This window comes from Mirounga angustirostris, unplaced genomic scaffold (genome assembly GCF_029215605.1).
Source record: "Mirounga angustirostris isolate CCGP_5_RB_7025 unplaced genomic scaffold, mMirAng1.0.hap1 SCAF_4, whole genome shotgun sequence".
Classification (NCBI taxonomy): Eukaryota; Metazoa; Chordata; class Mammalia; order Carnivora; family Phocidae; genus Mirounga; species Mirounga angustirostris.
In genome coordinates, this window is record NW_026991712.1 from 69,343,573 (window position 1) to 69,360,865 (window position 17,293).

The following is a 17,293-nucleotide window of genomic DNA, read 5'->3' on the forward strand; positions in this document are numbered from 1 at the left end:
TGAAAATAAGGTGTTATAGATGGAAGTCATGATTAACATTTATATTGATGTTTTATGCTCCTTTATGGTTGGTAGGTGAGGGTCAGATATTACCCCAATTTCATGGAAGCAAAATTAAGCAAGTCACCTAAGAAGGGCAAAATTGAGGCTCATACTCTCCTCTAGACTTTACACTGTGATTGTCCTACTAAGCCAGGGTGTCTGTGCATAACATGTAAACCCTGGATCTTTGAGACACAAAAGGAAAATTACTGTGGTTATTTAACTACCTTTATTCTTTGAGACGAGCAGTACAAAGTTCAACTTACTGCTTTACACAATGTAGGGTCCAAGAGCAAGCTGCTCCAAGATGGGCTACTTTGGCATGAAGATTATTTTGCACTGAAGATAATCTAGATCCAGTGGGCTCAAGACAAACTTTTGCCCCTCTCTTAACCACATAGAAGAATCTAAATTGGGAGTCTTTCTTAAAATAAGAGTTACTACCAGAGATAAATTTAATCAGAGTGACCCATCCATATGGCAGGGCAAACATCTAATGACCAAATATTTGCTCTTCTTCTTATTGCTCTGTGAATTGCATTCCTACCTGTGATGTCTCAGACTCTACCCCCTTCTTCTTAGTTCAGGATGACATATATATCTCATTTTGCCTGACTGTTTTTGGAATATCCTTATCTGTGTGGATTCCTGGTACATATGAAATTAAATTTGATTTTCTCCTCTGTTACTCTGTCTCATGTCAATTTCATTCTTAGTCCGACTAGAAGGACCTTGAAGGGAACAGGAATTCTTCCTGTCTAACAACGGCATGATACTTACACCAATGCTTAATTCTATTCTGTCATCACTCTCAAAACCCTTAGAAACACCCTAGTTTCTTCACTTTTACCAGGTGCTAAAATGGCAAAAGCATGGACATTGCAGTTAAGATAACCCCAAGCTCCAATCTTGGCTCCTCCTGTTAACAGTTTGCACAGCCTAGGTGAGTTATGCATGTCTAGCAGAGTAAGTGCTCAGTAAATGTCAACTATTATTATCAGCAAACAATTTGATAAGGCATTAAGCAGTGACTCAGAACGTAAAAGCAAGATGCTTTGTGAATTTATGTTCTACTAAATTAGCGAAACTTTGCAGTCTAGGAACTTACTGGTTGTGTTGGGGAGAAAGAATTTCTTCTGCCCTTCAAGGTCCTTCTACCCGGACTAAGACTCAAATTTGACATGAGGCAGATTAACAGGAGGAAATCAAATTTAATTGTGTACCAACAGGGAATCCATACAGAGATGGAAAGTCCAGATAGTCAGTAGGTCATTTTGAACAAAAGAGAAGGGGGTAGGATCTGGGACTTCCAAGGGAATGAATGAAATTCACGGGAAAATGAAAAAGAGTAAATGTTTGGTGAATGAATGTTTGTGGGACCACTCAAAAACAGTGGGACATAGGGGTGCCTGGGTGGCTCAGATGGTTAAGCGTCGCCTTTGGCTCAGGTCATGATCCCAGGGTCCTGGGATTGAGTCCCACATCAGGCTCCCTGCTAAGCAGGGAGCCTACTTCTCCCTCTGCTTCTCTCCCTCTCTTTCTTTCTCTCTCTTATGAATAGATAAATAAAATCTTAAAAAACAAAACAAAACAAAACAGTGGGACAGCTTTGATCAAACAGGCCTTGCTAGGTTCCTCCCTGTCCACCTACCTAGTTCATATCATAATGTAGTTATCTATGGTTATACTCTCTTCCCAGAGCAGGTCCTCTATCTAAATTTTTTTAGGCAGCTGTTGGGGAGGTAAAGAGCTTTTCCTGTATCTGCTGGGTTTTAATGGCTTTTAGCTCAAAATAATCTTCATTTAAAGTGGCCCATCTTGGGGCAGCCTGCCCTTGGCCCCTGCAGTGTGTCTAGTATTCTACCATTTATGTTCTAAATTGCTGAATATACTGAAAAATTAAACTGGAATGAGACATGGGCGCCTGGGTGGCTCAGTTGGTTAAGCGACTGCCTTCGGCTCAGGTCATGATCCTGGAGTCCCTGGATCGAGTCCCGCATCGGGCTCCCTGCTCGGCAGGGAGCCTGCTTCTCCCTCTGACCCTCCCCCCTCTCATGTGCTCTCTGTCTCTCTCATTCTCTCTGTCTCAGATAAATAAATAAAATCTTTAAAAAAAAAAAAACTGGAATGAGACATAGGAATTAAATATCAGTGTCCTCTATGATATTTTCAGTGAGGATTGGCTTCCACATACCTTGTTTCTTTTTCTCATTTTTTTCCTCTGTCCCCTCCAATATTGTCCACTGACACTTTTTGGATTAGACCTTCTTTTTATAAAGCAAGTTGTTCTCAGTTCATTCTCTTCTTGGTTGCTAATAATTTGCTGATTTTTTTTTTAATAGCTGATATGCTTAAGTTAAAATTGACATTGTCTTATCCCCTTCCAGAATGTCTTGATTCATTCATGCTTACATATGTTTGGAAACATTTGTTGAGGACTTTCTCTGTAGGACTGGCCATGTGCTAAATGCTGGGAATAAGACAAGGAAAACATAGTTCTTTCTCTCACAAACTAAAAACCAAGCAAGGGTTGGGGAGGGTTGGTAGGAAGAGAGAGAGGGTGAGCGTTCACAAGCTAAATATACAACCAACTTAAACACAGCCTGAAAAGTTTACTATTTCTAGAAACAAAATGCTATGTAAACACAGAAGAGAAGGGTATTTTTTTTTTTTTTTTTTTTTGCATGATGAGGCCTTAGGAAGTGGCATTTAAACTAGATCTTGAAAGTTGAAGTGCAGAGTAGAAATAGAGGGAAGTATTTTCCAAAGAAAACACCATGAGAAGATTCACAGGGGTGTCAAAGTTCATGCCATATTTGAGAGGCTATGCAAAGGCAACATAGAGTGCTTTAGAGGTATGGAACAAGAGAGGAAAACAGAGACTAGGGGCCAGTTTGTGAAAGACTGTAAACCTGGTTGAAGGAAGCACAACTGAAATAGCTCAAGATGGACATTGTCTCCCTTGAATAAATAAGGCATTTTGGTGGTTTTGACTTGGTGGGAGAAATTCTCATTCTCCCTTTCTCTGTCTCAAAGTGCAGTTAATTTAAGATCCTTAATTAGCATACAAAATTGTATCAAAAACAAAATGGTAGCCCAGGGCAGGAGCAGATGCCATGGCCTTCAGTATCGCATCCCTTGGCATCTGGAATCCCTCATCTGGGTTGAGGTAGGGAGCTACGGTTGTACACTTTGTGTCTTGGATATTTTCAAAGCCCAATTCTTGCTATGCCACTGAACTTTTATAGTTGGGGTGTACATCTTCTCTCAACAAAACTTAGACTCCCTAAACATGCACTTAGGGCCTCCGCTGGCTCTTGAAGTAGGCTCAGCATCACTAAGGCCACATCCTCAGATGTGGGGAGAGAGCAAGTCAGTGCCCAGAGTCCTTGAACAATATCTCCACCTTCAGCTTTCCAAAATTCTGGAAAGCCCTGACTCCCACAATAAGAGCATTCACATAGATGGTACCAAACACTAGCATCCAAGCAGAAGGAGACGTTTGGCCTTTTACTTACAAGAAAAATAACTAATGATGAAAGTACAAGTCCCCAGTTGTGACTGAATTACACAATAGCTACTCTTTCCTCTGGTAGAATAATGATACCACCACTGCGTATGCTTGAGTTCTAAATGTCCCCGGGAAGCTTTCCCTTCTGCCTCCCAAGTGGATTAGCACCATTCCTGGTCCATCCTTAAACTCATTCCTCTAAAGGTTAATTATCTATTTACATCTTTCTTCTCAATAAGACTATAGCCTCCTTGAGAAAGTTCTGTTGAATTCCCAGCCTGGTCCTTGGAACACAGTGGCATTTTAGCAAATAGTTGAAGGAATGAATGAGTCAGTGAAGAAGGCTGGTCTTAATATAAAGGCCTGGGGCTCTTTCCACTGTGTACAAACACTGAAGAACAGCACCATTTTGGTGTAGTTCAAGAGGAGTCAAAAATTTTTTTTAAATAATTTTTATACAAAAGAGTAGAATACTTGGAGGGGGGAAAGCATGGTAAAGAAGAGGGGTGGACAATCAGGAGTAGAAAAGGTAGCTGGGATATTAAATAAGAATATATAGATGTCATCAAGAGCCTTGTTAGGTCTGGAGGAGTTGTTTTTTTTTTTTTTTCCCCTTTTTTTGTGCAGGGAGAAGCCTCATAAGCATGGTTGAGTTTGAATTACCTTCCATAAGATTTGTGGCGAGGAGGGGGATCAAAATCAAATTTAATTTTATTTTTAAACATATGATATTTTCGGGGCTCCCAGGTGGCTCAGTCGGTTGAATGTTGTTTGATTTCTTGGTCTTAGCTCAGGTCTTGATCTCAGGGTTGTGAGTTCGAGCCCCGTGTTGTGCTCCACACTGGGCATGAAGCCTACTTTAAAAAAAAAAAAGAAGAAAAGAAAAAAGAAACATGTTATTTTCATGCCCAAATGCTTTTCATACTGTTGTATATGTAAGAGTCCTCACTGAGGATCATGTGGCTTGTCCCTTCCTTACAACGTTTTTGTTAAGGAAGTATTGAGACATAATTTACATGTGCTAAGTCCAAACCATGTGTATCCAAGTGTGCAGGGATGAGTTTTGACATATGCATAGACATCTAGATACAGTTTACCCATCACAATTAAGATATAGACCTCTGTAACCCCCAAAGTCTCTTGTACCCTTTGTAGTCAGCCCCTCCCCCCACTCCCAACCTCTGGAGCCACTTAACTGTTTTCTTTCCTTGCAGTTTTCTCTTTTCCAAAATACTGTATAAAGGGAATCATCCAGTCAGTAGCCTCTTTTACTTAACATAATGCATTTGAGGTGCCTTATGCATGTTACATCTTAGTATGGAGTAGTCGTCCATTATATTTCTTTTTTTTTTTTTAAAGATTTTATTTATTTATTTGAGAGAGAGAGAATGAGAGACAGAGAGCATGAGAGGGAGGAGGGTCAGAGGGAGAAGCAGACTCCCTGTCGAGCAGGGAGCCCAATGTGGGACTCGATCCCGGGACTCCAGGATCATGACCTGAGCCGAAGGCAATCGCTTAACCAACTGAGCCACCCAGGTGCCCCCGTCCATTATATTTCTGCCACAGATTGTCCATTCACCAGCTGATGGACGTTTGTTCTTTTTCTACTTTTTGGCTGCTGTGAATAGTGCTGCAGTGAATATGCACATCAAAGTCTTCGTGTGGACGTATGTTTTCATTCCTCCTGGGTGGGTAACCAGGATCAGGACTGCAGGCATGGCTCTCTAAGGAATTTCATTTTTATTTTGTATGTTCAGGGGTCCATAGGTGTATATAAAGAGTGGGAGACATGGACAGAAAGATCCTCAGGACAGTGTAGACCATGGGAACAGACTGGAAGCAGGGAGACTGGTTAGAGAATTGTTACTTTTCTGTCTACCATGTGGCAGACATTGCCATCTTCATCACTCTCTTTAATGCGGTGGGTTTAGAACATAGAATCATGCAGAGATCCTGTGTCTGTTTTTCTTGGGGAAAATTTGACCACTTAGTGGCCAAATTCTACCCATGCACTGTAATATAAAAACATCTTCATTTGGGGCGCCTAGGTGGCTCAGTTGGTTGAGCGACTGCCTTCGGCTCAGGTCATGATCCTGGAGTCCCTGGATCGAGTCCCACATCGGGCTCCCTGCTCAGCAGGGAGTCTGCTTCTCCCTCTGACCCTCCCCCCTCTCATGTGCTCTCTCTCTCTCTCTCATTCTCTCTCTCAAATAAATAAATAAAATCTTTAAAAAAAAAATCTTCATTTGTGGACCAAGTGGAAATGAAAGGGAATCAACATTCATTTTTATATAATCTGAGTATGTATTGCTAGAGCTTTTCTCATACTAATTTTTCTTTTATTGTCTTTCTTTTTTCTTCTTATTTCCTCTTAATGTTTCAACCGTGGCATGGCAAGGGAACTGAGAATTTGAAATGCAACTGAAATGCACTTTTTTCCTTCTTTGTGTTTTTGGGAAAAAAATGAAATCCTTGCAATGACAGTGATTATTTTTATACAAAGTTTAATACAGCATGAATAACTTCCTTCTTAACCATTTTTTAAAAGAAACCCATGTTCAACAAAATTAACAGTTCATTCCAGTGCCTTCTAGGTCTACTTTGAAAGATTATTAATGTGATTTCAATCAACTTAAAATTAAAAGCACGGGATTTCCAAGTTCAAAGAGACCTTAACAAAGCCAGCCCACGTTGTAGATGAGAAAATTGAGGCCCAGACCACTTGGGAGCCTGGTTCCATTGCTAAACATAAGAACTCATCATTGCTTTTGTGGCTTGGCCATGTGCCTCCCCTTAACAAGAAGGAGGAGCTCTGTGTTTTTTAGAATTGGGAAAATTGCCTTAGGCTTTTTATACATTTAAAAATAAAAATAGTCATGATAGGACCAAACTTGAATTTCTAAGAGACTTACTAAACTTGAAGATATGTGAAAAGAGATATATAAGATTTTTAATATTTTGTTTATCTTTTTGCGATGATACTGAAATATTTTGACATTAAGATACTTATAATGTATAACTGTTTAACAAGCATACTATTGTACTGCTGACTAGGTTGAACTGCCAATAGTTTATTTTTCTTCTTAGGGATAAATCTTACGTTAACTTTATAAAACGGGAGACATATTTGGGAAAACCAGTGATGCTAGCAGTAACATCCCGTAGTCAGGTGCACGCCAGGCTTTCTTGGTCCTGCTGGCATTCTGCTGACAGACACTTCTGCAAAACCGAAATGAGCAATCGAGAGACATAAGTCAGTGCTGAGATGACAAGACACTAACTCACCACCATGCAGTCACATCTCAGTCAAACATCAATTTGTTTTCCATATCCTCAGCATATATGCTAACATATAATGACATGCAGCTGAAAACACCCATTATTCACTATTTTATCATTCTCTGCTTTAGCCATTTATATTTTTTCACAACAGGGGTCCTGAGGGCTCGGGGAAGGGGAAAGAGAAAGGTGGAATAAACAAATAAAAGAGCATAACAATTTTTAAAAATGCACAAGGAGTGAAAAAAAGGAAAGGTGATCAGAGTGTCAGCTTTCTTGCTGATGACAGCTGAATTGAAGGATGGGGCATAGATGAGCAGGAATAATGGGTTGATTAATAATGAACCCCAGAATTAGACTTAACTGCCCACTCCAGGCAGCTTGGAATAGCCCTAGTTCCCCCATGTGGGGGCCTCCCTGTAAGATTGTAGTCAGCTCAGCATACTACGTGTGCTCTTGGGAGGAAGAGAAAAGGTGGGACGGAACCACACAACCTTGTCATATCCTCCAACCCAGTGAGCAGAGAAGTCACACCACCACCCCTGTGGGGAGAGGCAAGAGGCCAAGAGTTTTTAGGGAATGTCCCTCCCTTTGGAAACCATTTGAGTGGGAAATAAGTGTGTATCATCCTGTGTGGATGAGAGAGGGGAGGTATCAAGGGACTGACCATTTTGGAAGCCCAGTGACATGCCTGTGAAGTTAAATTCACTATGTCTGGGAGGTTAAGAGAATAAAAGGAGGTATAGGTAAAGCACCCAGCCTGGGGACTGGCACAGAGCGAATGCTAAAAAAATAGTCGTGATTCCATTCAGTCTTTGTTTGGACAAATCCACATGCTCCTTCTTTGCCCTGTTTTGTTTGCCATCTCTAACCAGGTTTGTGATTTGGACAACCAGATGGATATGATGTCATCCTCTGGAAGAGAACAGATATGAAAAATATTAGAGTGGTGAGCAGTAGTGCATTTGATTTCTTATCTACTGAGCATGAGGCATCTGCATCATAAATCATAGGCACATGGATTTATGATTTCTATAAAGCAAAAGAACATTAACCTGTTAATTTGTAGCTCCATTTGGAAATTCAACTGTTAAAGAAAGCCCTGTACAGGGCTAAAGACTGACCCTGGAGAGCACCACATCCTGGGGAGCAGTGGAGGGCAGGACCCACAGATGAGCCACGGAGGAAATGAAGAGGCCAGAGAATAAGGAGGAAAACTAGGAAAGTGAGCAACACGGAAGTCAAGGAGAGCGTTCATTTCAGGAAGGAGGGAGGGGGCGCCTGGGTGGCTCAGTTGGTTAAGCGACTGCCTTCGGCTCAGGTCATGATCCTGGAGTCCCTGGATCGAGTCCCACATCGGGCTTCCTGCTCGGCAAGGAGTCTGCTTCTCCCTCTCCCACTCCCCCTGCTTGTGTTCCCTCTCTCGCTGTGTCTTTCTCTGTCAAATAAATAAATAAAATCTTAAAAAAAAAAAAAAAGGGAGGGAGGAGTCAACTGTGCCCAATGCTGCAGAGGAGTCAGGTAGGATAGGGAGGAAAAGGAAGAAAGGGGCCTGCAGAGAAGGCAGTAAACATCCTTCATTGTCAGTTACGGAGCACGTAATGTATGGCGCACTGTGCTACCTGCTCATGCGCAATATCAACTTAATTCTCAAAAACACTACCCCCATTTTTACAGATGAGGGAAGTAGGAGTCAGAAAAGTTTAGTAGCAGCTTGGCTTAGGTCACAAAACTTAGAAGTCACAGAGCTGGGACGCAGACCCCTGTCATCTGACTCTTAACCACTCAGCTGCCCTCTCTTCCAGAAGACTTGCTTTTGCCCTGTGTTGGGTGAGGAAGCCAGAACACCGTGAGCTGAGGGGGAGCCAGGAGTGAGGGAAGGGTAAGAGAGGATGGCAGTTAGAGGAGGGTAGGCCGAGGTTTGTCTTGCTTTAGGACGGCAAAGACCTCAGCATTATTAGATGAAAATAGATGCCCAGAATAAAGCCAGGGAGTGAGGAGACACTCAGGGTGTGTGTGTGTGTAGGGGTGGGACCTTAGGAAGGAGAGCCCCTTCTTCTGTGTGACAGGAGAGAGCAGAAGCAATTGGATGGATAGGTTCAGTGTCAGAACATTGATGAAGAACATCTCTTCTGATTGTTCTCATTCTTTCTCTCTCTCTCTCTCCCACTCCATCCTTTGTCCCACCACCAGCCCCCTCCTCTATCTGGAACATCCCACTTACCCTTCCATGTCCCGCTCTTGTCACTCTCCTGAGCCCTCAGACAGGATGGTTTGCTCTAAGCTTCCAGGGAGTACACGGCATCCATCCACCCATGGGCACTGCTAGGTGGGCCCAGCAGGACCCACCTCCCCCAGCCCCCACTGCTGGATGTGACTTCATGCTAAGTGAGCATGAATCAGTTGAGTTTGCACCTAAGACATGGTGCCCCTTTGTAGGAGCTTAGGGTTTGGAAAAAGACTAAGTTACACAAATGATTATAATATAAGTCCTATGGGAGAAGGACCATGAAAGAGAGATATGCAGAGTGCTGTGGACTTCAGTCCAGAGGGGGAATGCAGTGAGGGAGGCAGAGGGTTTTGAGCTAGTTGTTGAAGGATGAGCATATTTACAACTGACAAAGATAAGGAATAGGCCATTTTACTTAGAGAAAGTAGCATGAGAAATGGCACAGAGCTTATCTGGGGAACACAGGATGGTCGTGTTTGGCTGAAGGAGGAAATATAGCTGGAGTGGTAAGTCCATGATGCAACAGGAGGACCTTGAGTGCTAGACTATGAAATTCTGTTCTTTTCAGCAGTCTTTTGGTCGCCAAGAAGTCGATCCTAAGAATTTATAAATCACACCTACCATTTTCCTTCCAGAACCTAGGCCAGTATCCTGTGAGTTTCAGGATACTAGTACCCACCCAGGTTCCCAGGAACACCTTTGAGCATATAAGTGAGGGCTGTGTTATCTCACTTGGACAGCTGCTGACTGTGTCCTGGGGATGGGGGTGGGAAGAGGAGAGCTGGGGGTGGGCTTGCTCCTGCAGTGAGAGTTTTCTCATTACTTATACATCACTATTCTTAAGATCTATTTCTAGACAAAGAAATACAAAATAAAAACCTCTTTTTTCTTTCAGTTAAGAAAAAGAAGCCTAAACTATTAAATAAATTTGATAAGACTATTAAAGCTGAACTTGATGCTGCAGAAAAACTTCGTAAAAGGGTATGTTGATGTTTTTGTTTGGCGCAGAAACGTGCAATGAGTTAGTTCAATAAATTCAGGTATTACTCTTGAATTGTTGTTACAAAGTAATAATAATAAGAGAAGCAGCCCTTGAATAGAGTGGATTTTTCCCCAACCACATGAGCATTCCATGTGAAATGAATCAAGTAAAAGGGAAAAATTGCACCTGTGTGGCCCAAATAGAAGTAGAAGTAACATTTAGGCCGGCCGACTTGGGGTCAGCCTACCACCACCACCCGCCAGGTGTGGGGCTTTGGACAAAACACTTGGCCATTCTGAGCCTCAGTTTCCTTGTTTAAAAACTGAGAATAGTAAGTAATCTTCCTACTTGGTTTTTGTGAAGATCAGATGAGTTTGTTTTTTTTTTAAAGCATCAACTATGTCAAATGCCATATAGGTGAACGTTTTTAACTGTATAGCACCTCAACGCAATAAAAGAAAAAATAAGTTAGTCCAGGACTCTTAGGATAGTTCCTGTTAGGTGAAATGACATTGGGTTTAACATTCTTCTCACTAGGTGTTAATTTCAGGCACCTGCAGTTTTCAGGGTGACTATTGTATGGTTTGTGTTGTTATCAGTTAATTTGAAATATGACTTGCATGTGTTTCTAGATATTGCAGTTAAAAAAAATAACTTGATACTAGATTGAAGTTCTTGTTCTCTGACTCAGTCATATTCATCACCTAATCATCAGGTCAAACATTTATAATAATGCATTTAATAACACCTTCACTAACATCTGCTTGTTTTTGACAGAAATTTCTCTTTCTCTACCCTGTATTTGAATTAGACTTGGTGTCATTATCGTTAATTTTCCTGTAATTATCCAGTAGACCTTGGCTGCAAAGAAGGGACGGGGGGATTGTAAGCAAATAAGCAACAACAAAAAGACACAGGTTAGGAACTGAGGTGGGACAAGAATATGCTTCCCACATGTTTATTGGAAACGTACCAGGAAGCACGGAGACTTCTGTAAGTAGTGTAGGCAAGGTTCCCAGGCCAAGATTGGCTTACCGTCTTCAGCAGCCAATAAAAATGGAGTAACTCCAAAGACTATTGCAGCAGAGTTGTTCACTGTCCCTAAATTTAATCACTGGAAGGATTTCTGAGTCTATCTTGTTTAACTTCACAAAATGAAGCCACCTACTATTTGTGGGAAATTTGCATTTCTTAATGGAAGTGCAAGTTTCCCACAAATAGTGGATTTTTTCTTCTTTTTCTATCCCCTTGTTTGGCATCCTCCACTTTCTCTTTACTAAATGCCATATATGAAAGTGTGGGCTGCCTATTTCACAGGTAACTTTGGGGATAAAGGACGAATGAACAGCTTTAGAGAAGGATTATATGTAATTTTAATGAATGGGAAAGAAGGGCTCAGTTGTCAAGGGGAAGATAAGTCAATGGGACATAAAAGTGCTGGAACAGTCCATGGGGTATTCTCTGGTTCTTGCTTATCTGGAGAAATGATGAGGCATTCCTCCAGGAGCACCCCGAATCTCTAACAGAGTAAATAAGGGAGAAAGGAGTAGCTACAATTCTTGCTTCTGAAATAGCAGGGCGCCATATTTATTATTGACTGAATTATCAGCGTAAGTTTTTTTAAGGTTATTTTTATGGCTGATATTTTCATATGATGCAACCGGTCACCTTGGAAGAGCCGAGGCCCATGCTGAGGTATGCCCTGGGCGGGGGGGAGGGGTGTCCAGTTTCAGTTCATGCCTAGCTTTAAGGACTACGCCACATGAAAGTACGAGGTCACTTTTTTTTTTTTTTAACCTTTCTCCAGCCATTTATTTCACTCATTTCTGGGTAATGCACATGGATTTGTTTGCACTGAGGAGAATGGAGGCTTGTGCATGCTCCGTGTGTGGGGGTGCATGAGCGCTGAGTGTGCAGCTGCAGGGGGACACCTTGTTTAGGACAAGAAGGTTGATAAGTAAGCGCATTCTAGCTAATATCACGCCATTTGGAGCAAGGTTGTCCTCAGAGTTCAGCCAGTACGAGGTCACTTTTTTATTTTTCCATCAAAAATATACAGATCAGACCCTAGTTCAATCATGTGTTTTTCAAGAGTCATCTGTCTTGCTTAACACTCTCCTTTACCCCTAGACAAAAGGATTTGGGATGATATACTGAAATATTCCTTTATGTGCTAGAGTCATTTATTATTATTGTATTTTAAGTGAGAAAAGAGAGGGAGAAGGGAACACGTAATAAAGCCAGAGTAAGGTCAACACATGAAGGTTTGCATCACAGGCTCTGAAAGGAGCTTGGGATGAAGGGACACGCTGTAGGCAGAACACAAAGGGAGTAGCATCATGAGATAAGATTAATAGTGTTTATCAAAGGAGCTGCTCTCCACCAAGTCCAGAGAGAAGCATTCTGCTGTGGGTCTTCATAAAGGGTACGCTGATGGATGGCACAGCTTCCTCCCTCTCATCACACCAGTGGATTCTGCAGTACATCTGTGGGGGCGTGTCTTAATGTCCATCAGCATGGCCCACTGGCCTCACGCCAAAACAGTGGGGCCCAAGTATGTGTCTCTCCAGTGAGCTGTCTTAGTCCTTGCATAAAATGTAAGCTCTGTCGAAAGAGATGATTTTTAGGCAATTCTTCACAAGCTTTGTCTCTTGCCTTTAAGTTTTTCAATTAAGCAATAAACATCATAGCGTTCAGAGCTGTATTCTCCAGTAAGATTCTAGGGAGGGGAAATTCTTCCAGACTAAAAGCAAACACATTTACTTTGCCAGCCTGCTGAGGTGAGAGCCGGGCTGACAGTCCCTTAGTAAGGCAACACAGCCTCTGTCATAAGGGGATCGGAAGGATGCCTTGGTCAAGCCAAAATATTCCGTTATTTTTCTAATCTTGATGGCCAACTAAGGGAGTATCCAGAAGGAACAAAATGCTTAAGCAGATTTGTGACAAATATTGTTATTCCTACGTTTTAAATCGTAATGGTACATTTAGCATGATTTTCACAAAAATAGCCTCAACATTTGCAATTTAAGTTGCAGAAGGCATGTGGTAAGCTAAAAATGGTCCCTCCCCAAAAATATCCATGTCCTAATCCCTGGAACCTGTAAGCATTACTGTATTTAGAGAAAGGGTCTCTGCAGATATGATAAGTTACAGATCTTGAAATGGGGAGATTATTCTGGTTTATCCAGTTGGGCCCTAAATGCAATCACATGTTTCTTTATAAGAGAGAGGCAGAGGGAAATTGGAGACAAAATAGGAGAAGGCACACAGAAGGGAGAAGGCAATGTGAAGACAGAAGTAGAGATTGGAGCAGTACATCCACGATCAAGAAATGCCATCAAGGAGGCAAGGAACAGACTCTCCCCCAGAGCCTCTGGAGGAAGCATGGCTCTGCGAACATCTCAATTTCAGCCCAGGAAACTAATCTGAGACTTCTATTCTCTGGAATAAATTTCTGTCGTTGCAGCCATCAAATTTCTGGTAATTTGTGACAACAGCCATAGAACACTAATCCAGATTTTGGTGCTGGGCAGTGGAGTCCTACTATAGCCAATACTTAAAAATATGGAAGTGGCTTTGGGCTTGGGTAAGGAGGAGGGGCTGAAAGAATTTCGAGACGCATGAGAGCGAAAGCCTGGATTGTCTTAAGCAGACTGTTGGTAGAAATGTGAATGTGAAAGCTGCCCTTGGAGAGGGCTCAGAGGAGGTGAGGAGCACTGTAGAGCAAGCTTTATCGATAATCTTTGAGAATATACCTATCATTGCAAGCAGAATGTCGATAGGCACTTCTGGCAAGAGCCAGAAGGAAATGAGGAACAGGTCATTGTAACTGGAGGAAAGGCAGTCCCCGTTACAGAGTGGCAGGAAACTTAACTGAATTGTATCTTATGGGCCTGCCGCAAAGCAACACTTGTAAGCAAGCAATGAACTTGGATGTCTAGCTGAGGAGATTTCCAAGCCATGTGTCGAGGATGAGGCCTGGTTTCTTTTTTGCTGCTTCTAGTAAAATATGAGAAGAAAGTGATAATTAAGGAAGGATTTGTTAAAGAAAAAAAAGAGCCAGAACATGATAATTTGGGGAGATTTCTTGGTCTATCCAGATTGCAGAAGGTGCTACAATTCGGAAGTTCATTGTTGGGAAAGTGTACTCCAGAGAGAAGGCCAAGGGCGTGCTGGACATCCTTTTCCTGAAGAGAGTAGATGTGTGACTCTTGGATCTACCCAACCATCCAGCAGAAATCAGGAACAGAGATGGGACTATCCTGGAAGGGTCTGTGGGTGTGACTCTTGTCAAATGGTGTGAATCCCTGTGACAGGCACAAGAAACCCATAAGGCTTTTGAGAATATTATACCAGGAGAAGCATTGCCACTGGAAAGAGACACAGGACAAACTGGAAGAAGATACCAGATTACCAAAATCCTACAGGCAGGAAACAGGCAGATAAAACGAATCATGCTTTCGGTAGAAAGGAAAGATAACTCCAAGGGCAGAGTCTTGGACCCAGAGGCCAGAGACAAGGACGTGGTAGCCAGAGCCAAGAACCCAGAGGACAGAGCCTCAAGCCACAGACTTTGAAACCTAAGGATTCACCTGCCCGCATTTTGAAATGTAAGCTCTGTCGAAAGAGATGATTTTTAGGCATGGAATCAGTGATTCTCTTCGTTTTCTTCTAATAAGAAGAAAAAGGGAAGTTAGAAGAAAGTGACACAGAAGAAGATATTTAACATTGAATTCTTCATCCCTTAAAAGTGGGTGGGGGGAGGGATGACTAGATAAAAAAAGAGGGTTTTTAGGGAAGTGAAACCAGTCTGCATGATGCTATAATGGTGGATACAGTCAGTATACATTTGTCCAAACCCATAGAATATACAGCAGCAAGAGTGAACCCGAAGGTAAACTATGGACTTTGGGTAACTTTGATGTGTCAGTGTAAATTTGTTAGTTGTAACAAATGTACCACTGTGGTGCAGAATGCTAATCATGGCGGAGGTTGTGTGTGTTGGGGACACGGTGGGTAGATGAAAAATCTATACTTTCTCTTGATTTCGCCACGAACCTAAAATTGCTTGCTCTTAAAAAATAAAGTCTTTACAGAAATTAATATCGTGAGAGGAAACTGTATTTTAAATAGCGATACAATCATTTCTGACACTACATGTAATGTAGAGTATGTGTTCCTGGCTTGATTTATCTCTACAGCCAAGTCCTCGTTGTCTGCATTAACCTGCCTGTCGATTAGGTAAAAGGCTCTCATGGGATGGGCCCCATTATCTTGTGTTGCACACACATTCCCCACACACCACATGCTCTGTGCGGTGTCTGCCCGCACTTTATCTGTGTACCAGATGTAACTGTAACAGCAGCCCCGCAAGGTAGTTAAGTATCCTCATACCCATTTTACAGATGAGGCCCCCGAGGCAGAGTCATCAGTAACTGGCCATAAGTCCTACACCTCTCAAGTGTTGGTCTGGCTCTGGAGCCGGACTTGTAGACACTCTACTATGCATATGTTTTCCACCAAGCCCTCAGCACCACTTTCAGGCAAGTGAGAGGAAAAGAAAACCTCCTTCTTCAATGATATCTTCCGAATGAGATGATTTTACGTAACTTTAATAGGGATGTTGCCTGACCTTTGACTGGGTAGGTCAACCCAGTCCATGTGGCTCTGCCAAGCCAACTGTACAGGACTACCCAGGACTACCCAGTTAGTCCTTAAAAGTGGGTGGGGGGAGTCCTGTACAGTTGGCTTGGCAGAGCCACATTGGTGAGGTAAACTTTGTCATGTGAAAACTCACTCAGTGAACGTCAAAAAGCATAAAACCACAGCGAGCTTCCATTTATATGAGGAATGAATGGATTTACCAAATTGGGAGCTGAAGTGTCTGTGAAAGTTCACCTCAGAAAATCTGTCTCTCTCCCATGGTTCCCCATATCCTTGACCCGCGGCCATCCGTTGGAAACCAGGGGACATTTGTTTCACCCTGTGGAATGGCCACGGATGCAGTGTCATGGGGAGCGGGTTCCTCACCCCCTGCCAAAACCCTCACCAAATTGACCTGTTCCACATCCTCTGTTTCTTTTCATGTCGTGGTGGTCAGGGACCTAGCGGAGGTGCTCGGACTATCTTCCTCAGGGTCCACATGAGCTTTGGGAGGGGTCACATGACACAGAGTCATGAGTTTCCCCCATCAACCAGACAAGCCAAATCAATCCAGGTGTTCAGTGGGTGACAGGTACCACGAGCCAGTGGCCTTGTGACTCCTGCGAGTTTATTCCCCACCCCAACAGGTGCTTTAGACTTCTCATTGCAGACCCCAAGACATTCCGGCTGCCAGCAGTATTTTTCCCCAACTTAAAAATCTAAGTATTTTCTTTAAGAATATAGTCAATAATATTGTAATAGTGTCGTATGGTGACTGACGGTAGCTACACTTGTGATGAGGATAGCATCATGTATAGACTTGTCTAATCACTATGTTGCATATCTGAAACTAATGTGACATTGTGTGTCAACTGTACTTCAATGAAAGAAAATTAAAATATAATGCATGTAGGAACTGTGTGTATAGAGGGAAAATGTAGTTTCTTTAACAAAGAGAGTACATCATTTGTCAGGTTTCTGTTATTAAAAAAAAAAAAATCTTCATTTTTACTTTTATGTTTTCCGAACTTAATTTTTTAAAATCTTAGATAACACTATCTTTAGACTCAGAATGGAATCCAGGAAATTTTGACAATTACTTGGTGACTATTAAAAAACCATATTGAATAACAGTATGCATCTGAACTTACTGCATTTATGTCACTGCCTCTTCCTAACAGGGAAAAATTGAGGAAGCATTGAGTGCATTCCAAGAACTAGTTCGCAAATACCCGCAGAGTCCACGGGCGAGATACGGAAAGGCACAGGTATTCGAAACCCCTCCTATGTAGAAAATGTTTTCGATGTCCTTGTGTTCTGTGTGATTGGATTTTTCACTGCCCACTATTTGCATTTCTCTTTGCCCTTCTAACTTATATACAGAGTCCATTTCTCATGCATATGTGTAAACTCAAGCAAGAAATACCGTTTTAAATAAGACAATTAACTATTGTTATTGCGTACTGGTGAATTTAGTAATGTTTTCCTGCTCTCGCTCCATCTGGCTTCTCTCTGGGTTTGAAAAGAAAAGAAAGAAGAACACTTTTGTCCTTGATCTCCCATCACTGTCATGCCCCATACGGCCAAGCTTTCACTGTAGGCTCCT

General features: G+C 42.2%; 1 protein-coding gene across 10 annotated transcripts in view; it reads left to right on the forward strand.

Annotated features, from left to right (window-relative positions):
• Positions 1 to 17,293, forward strand: part of ASPH (aspartate beta-hydroxylase) — a 215,935-nt gene that overhangs the window by 129,396 nt on the left and 69,246 nt on the right. For all 10 annotated transcript variants that reach the window (XM_064588283.1, XM_045896499.3, XM_054512594.2 and 7 more), the window contains 2 exons: positions 9,958 to 10,043; positions 16,869 to 16,955. In XM_064588283.1, coding sequence (XP_064444353.1) covers positions 9,958 to 10,043; positions 16,869 to 16,955 — 173 coding nt within the window. The remainder of the gene's footprint in view (positions 1 to 9,957; positions 10,044 to 16,868; positions 16,956 to 17,293) is intronic.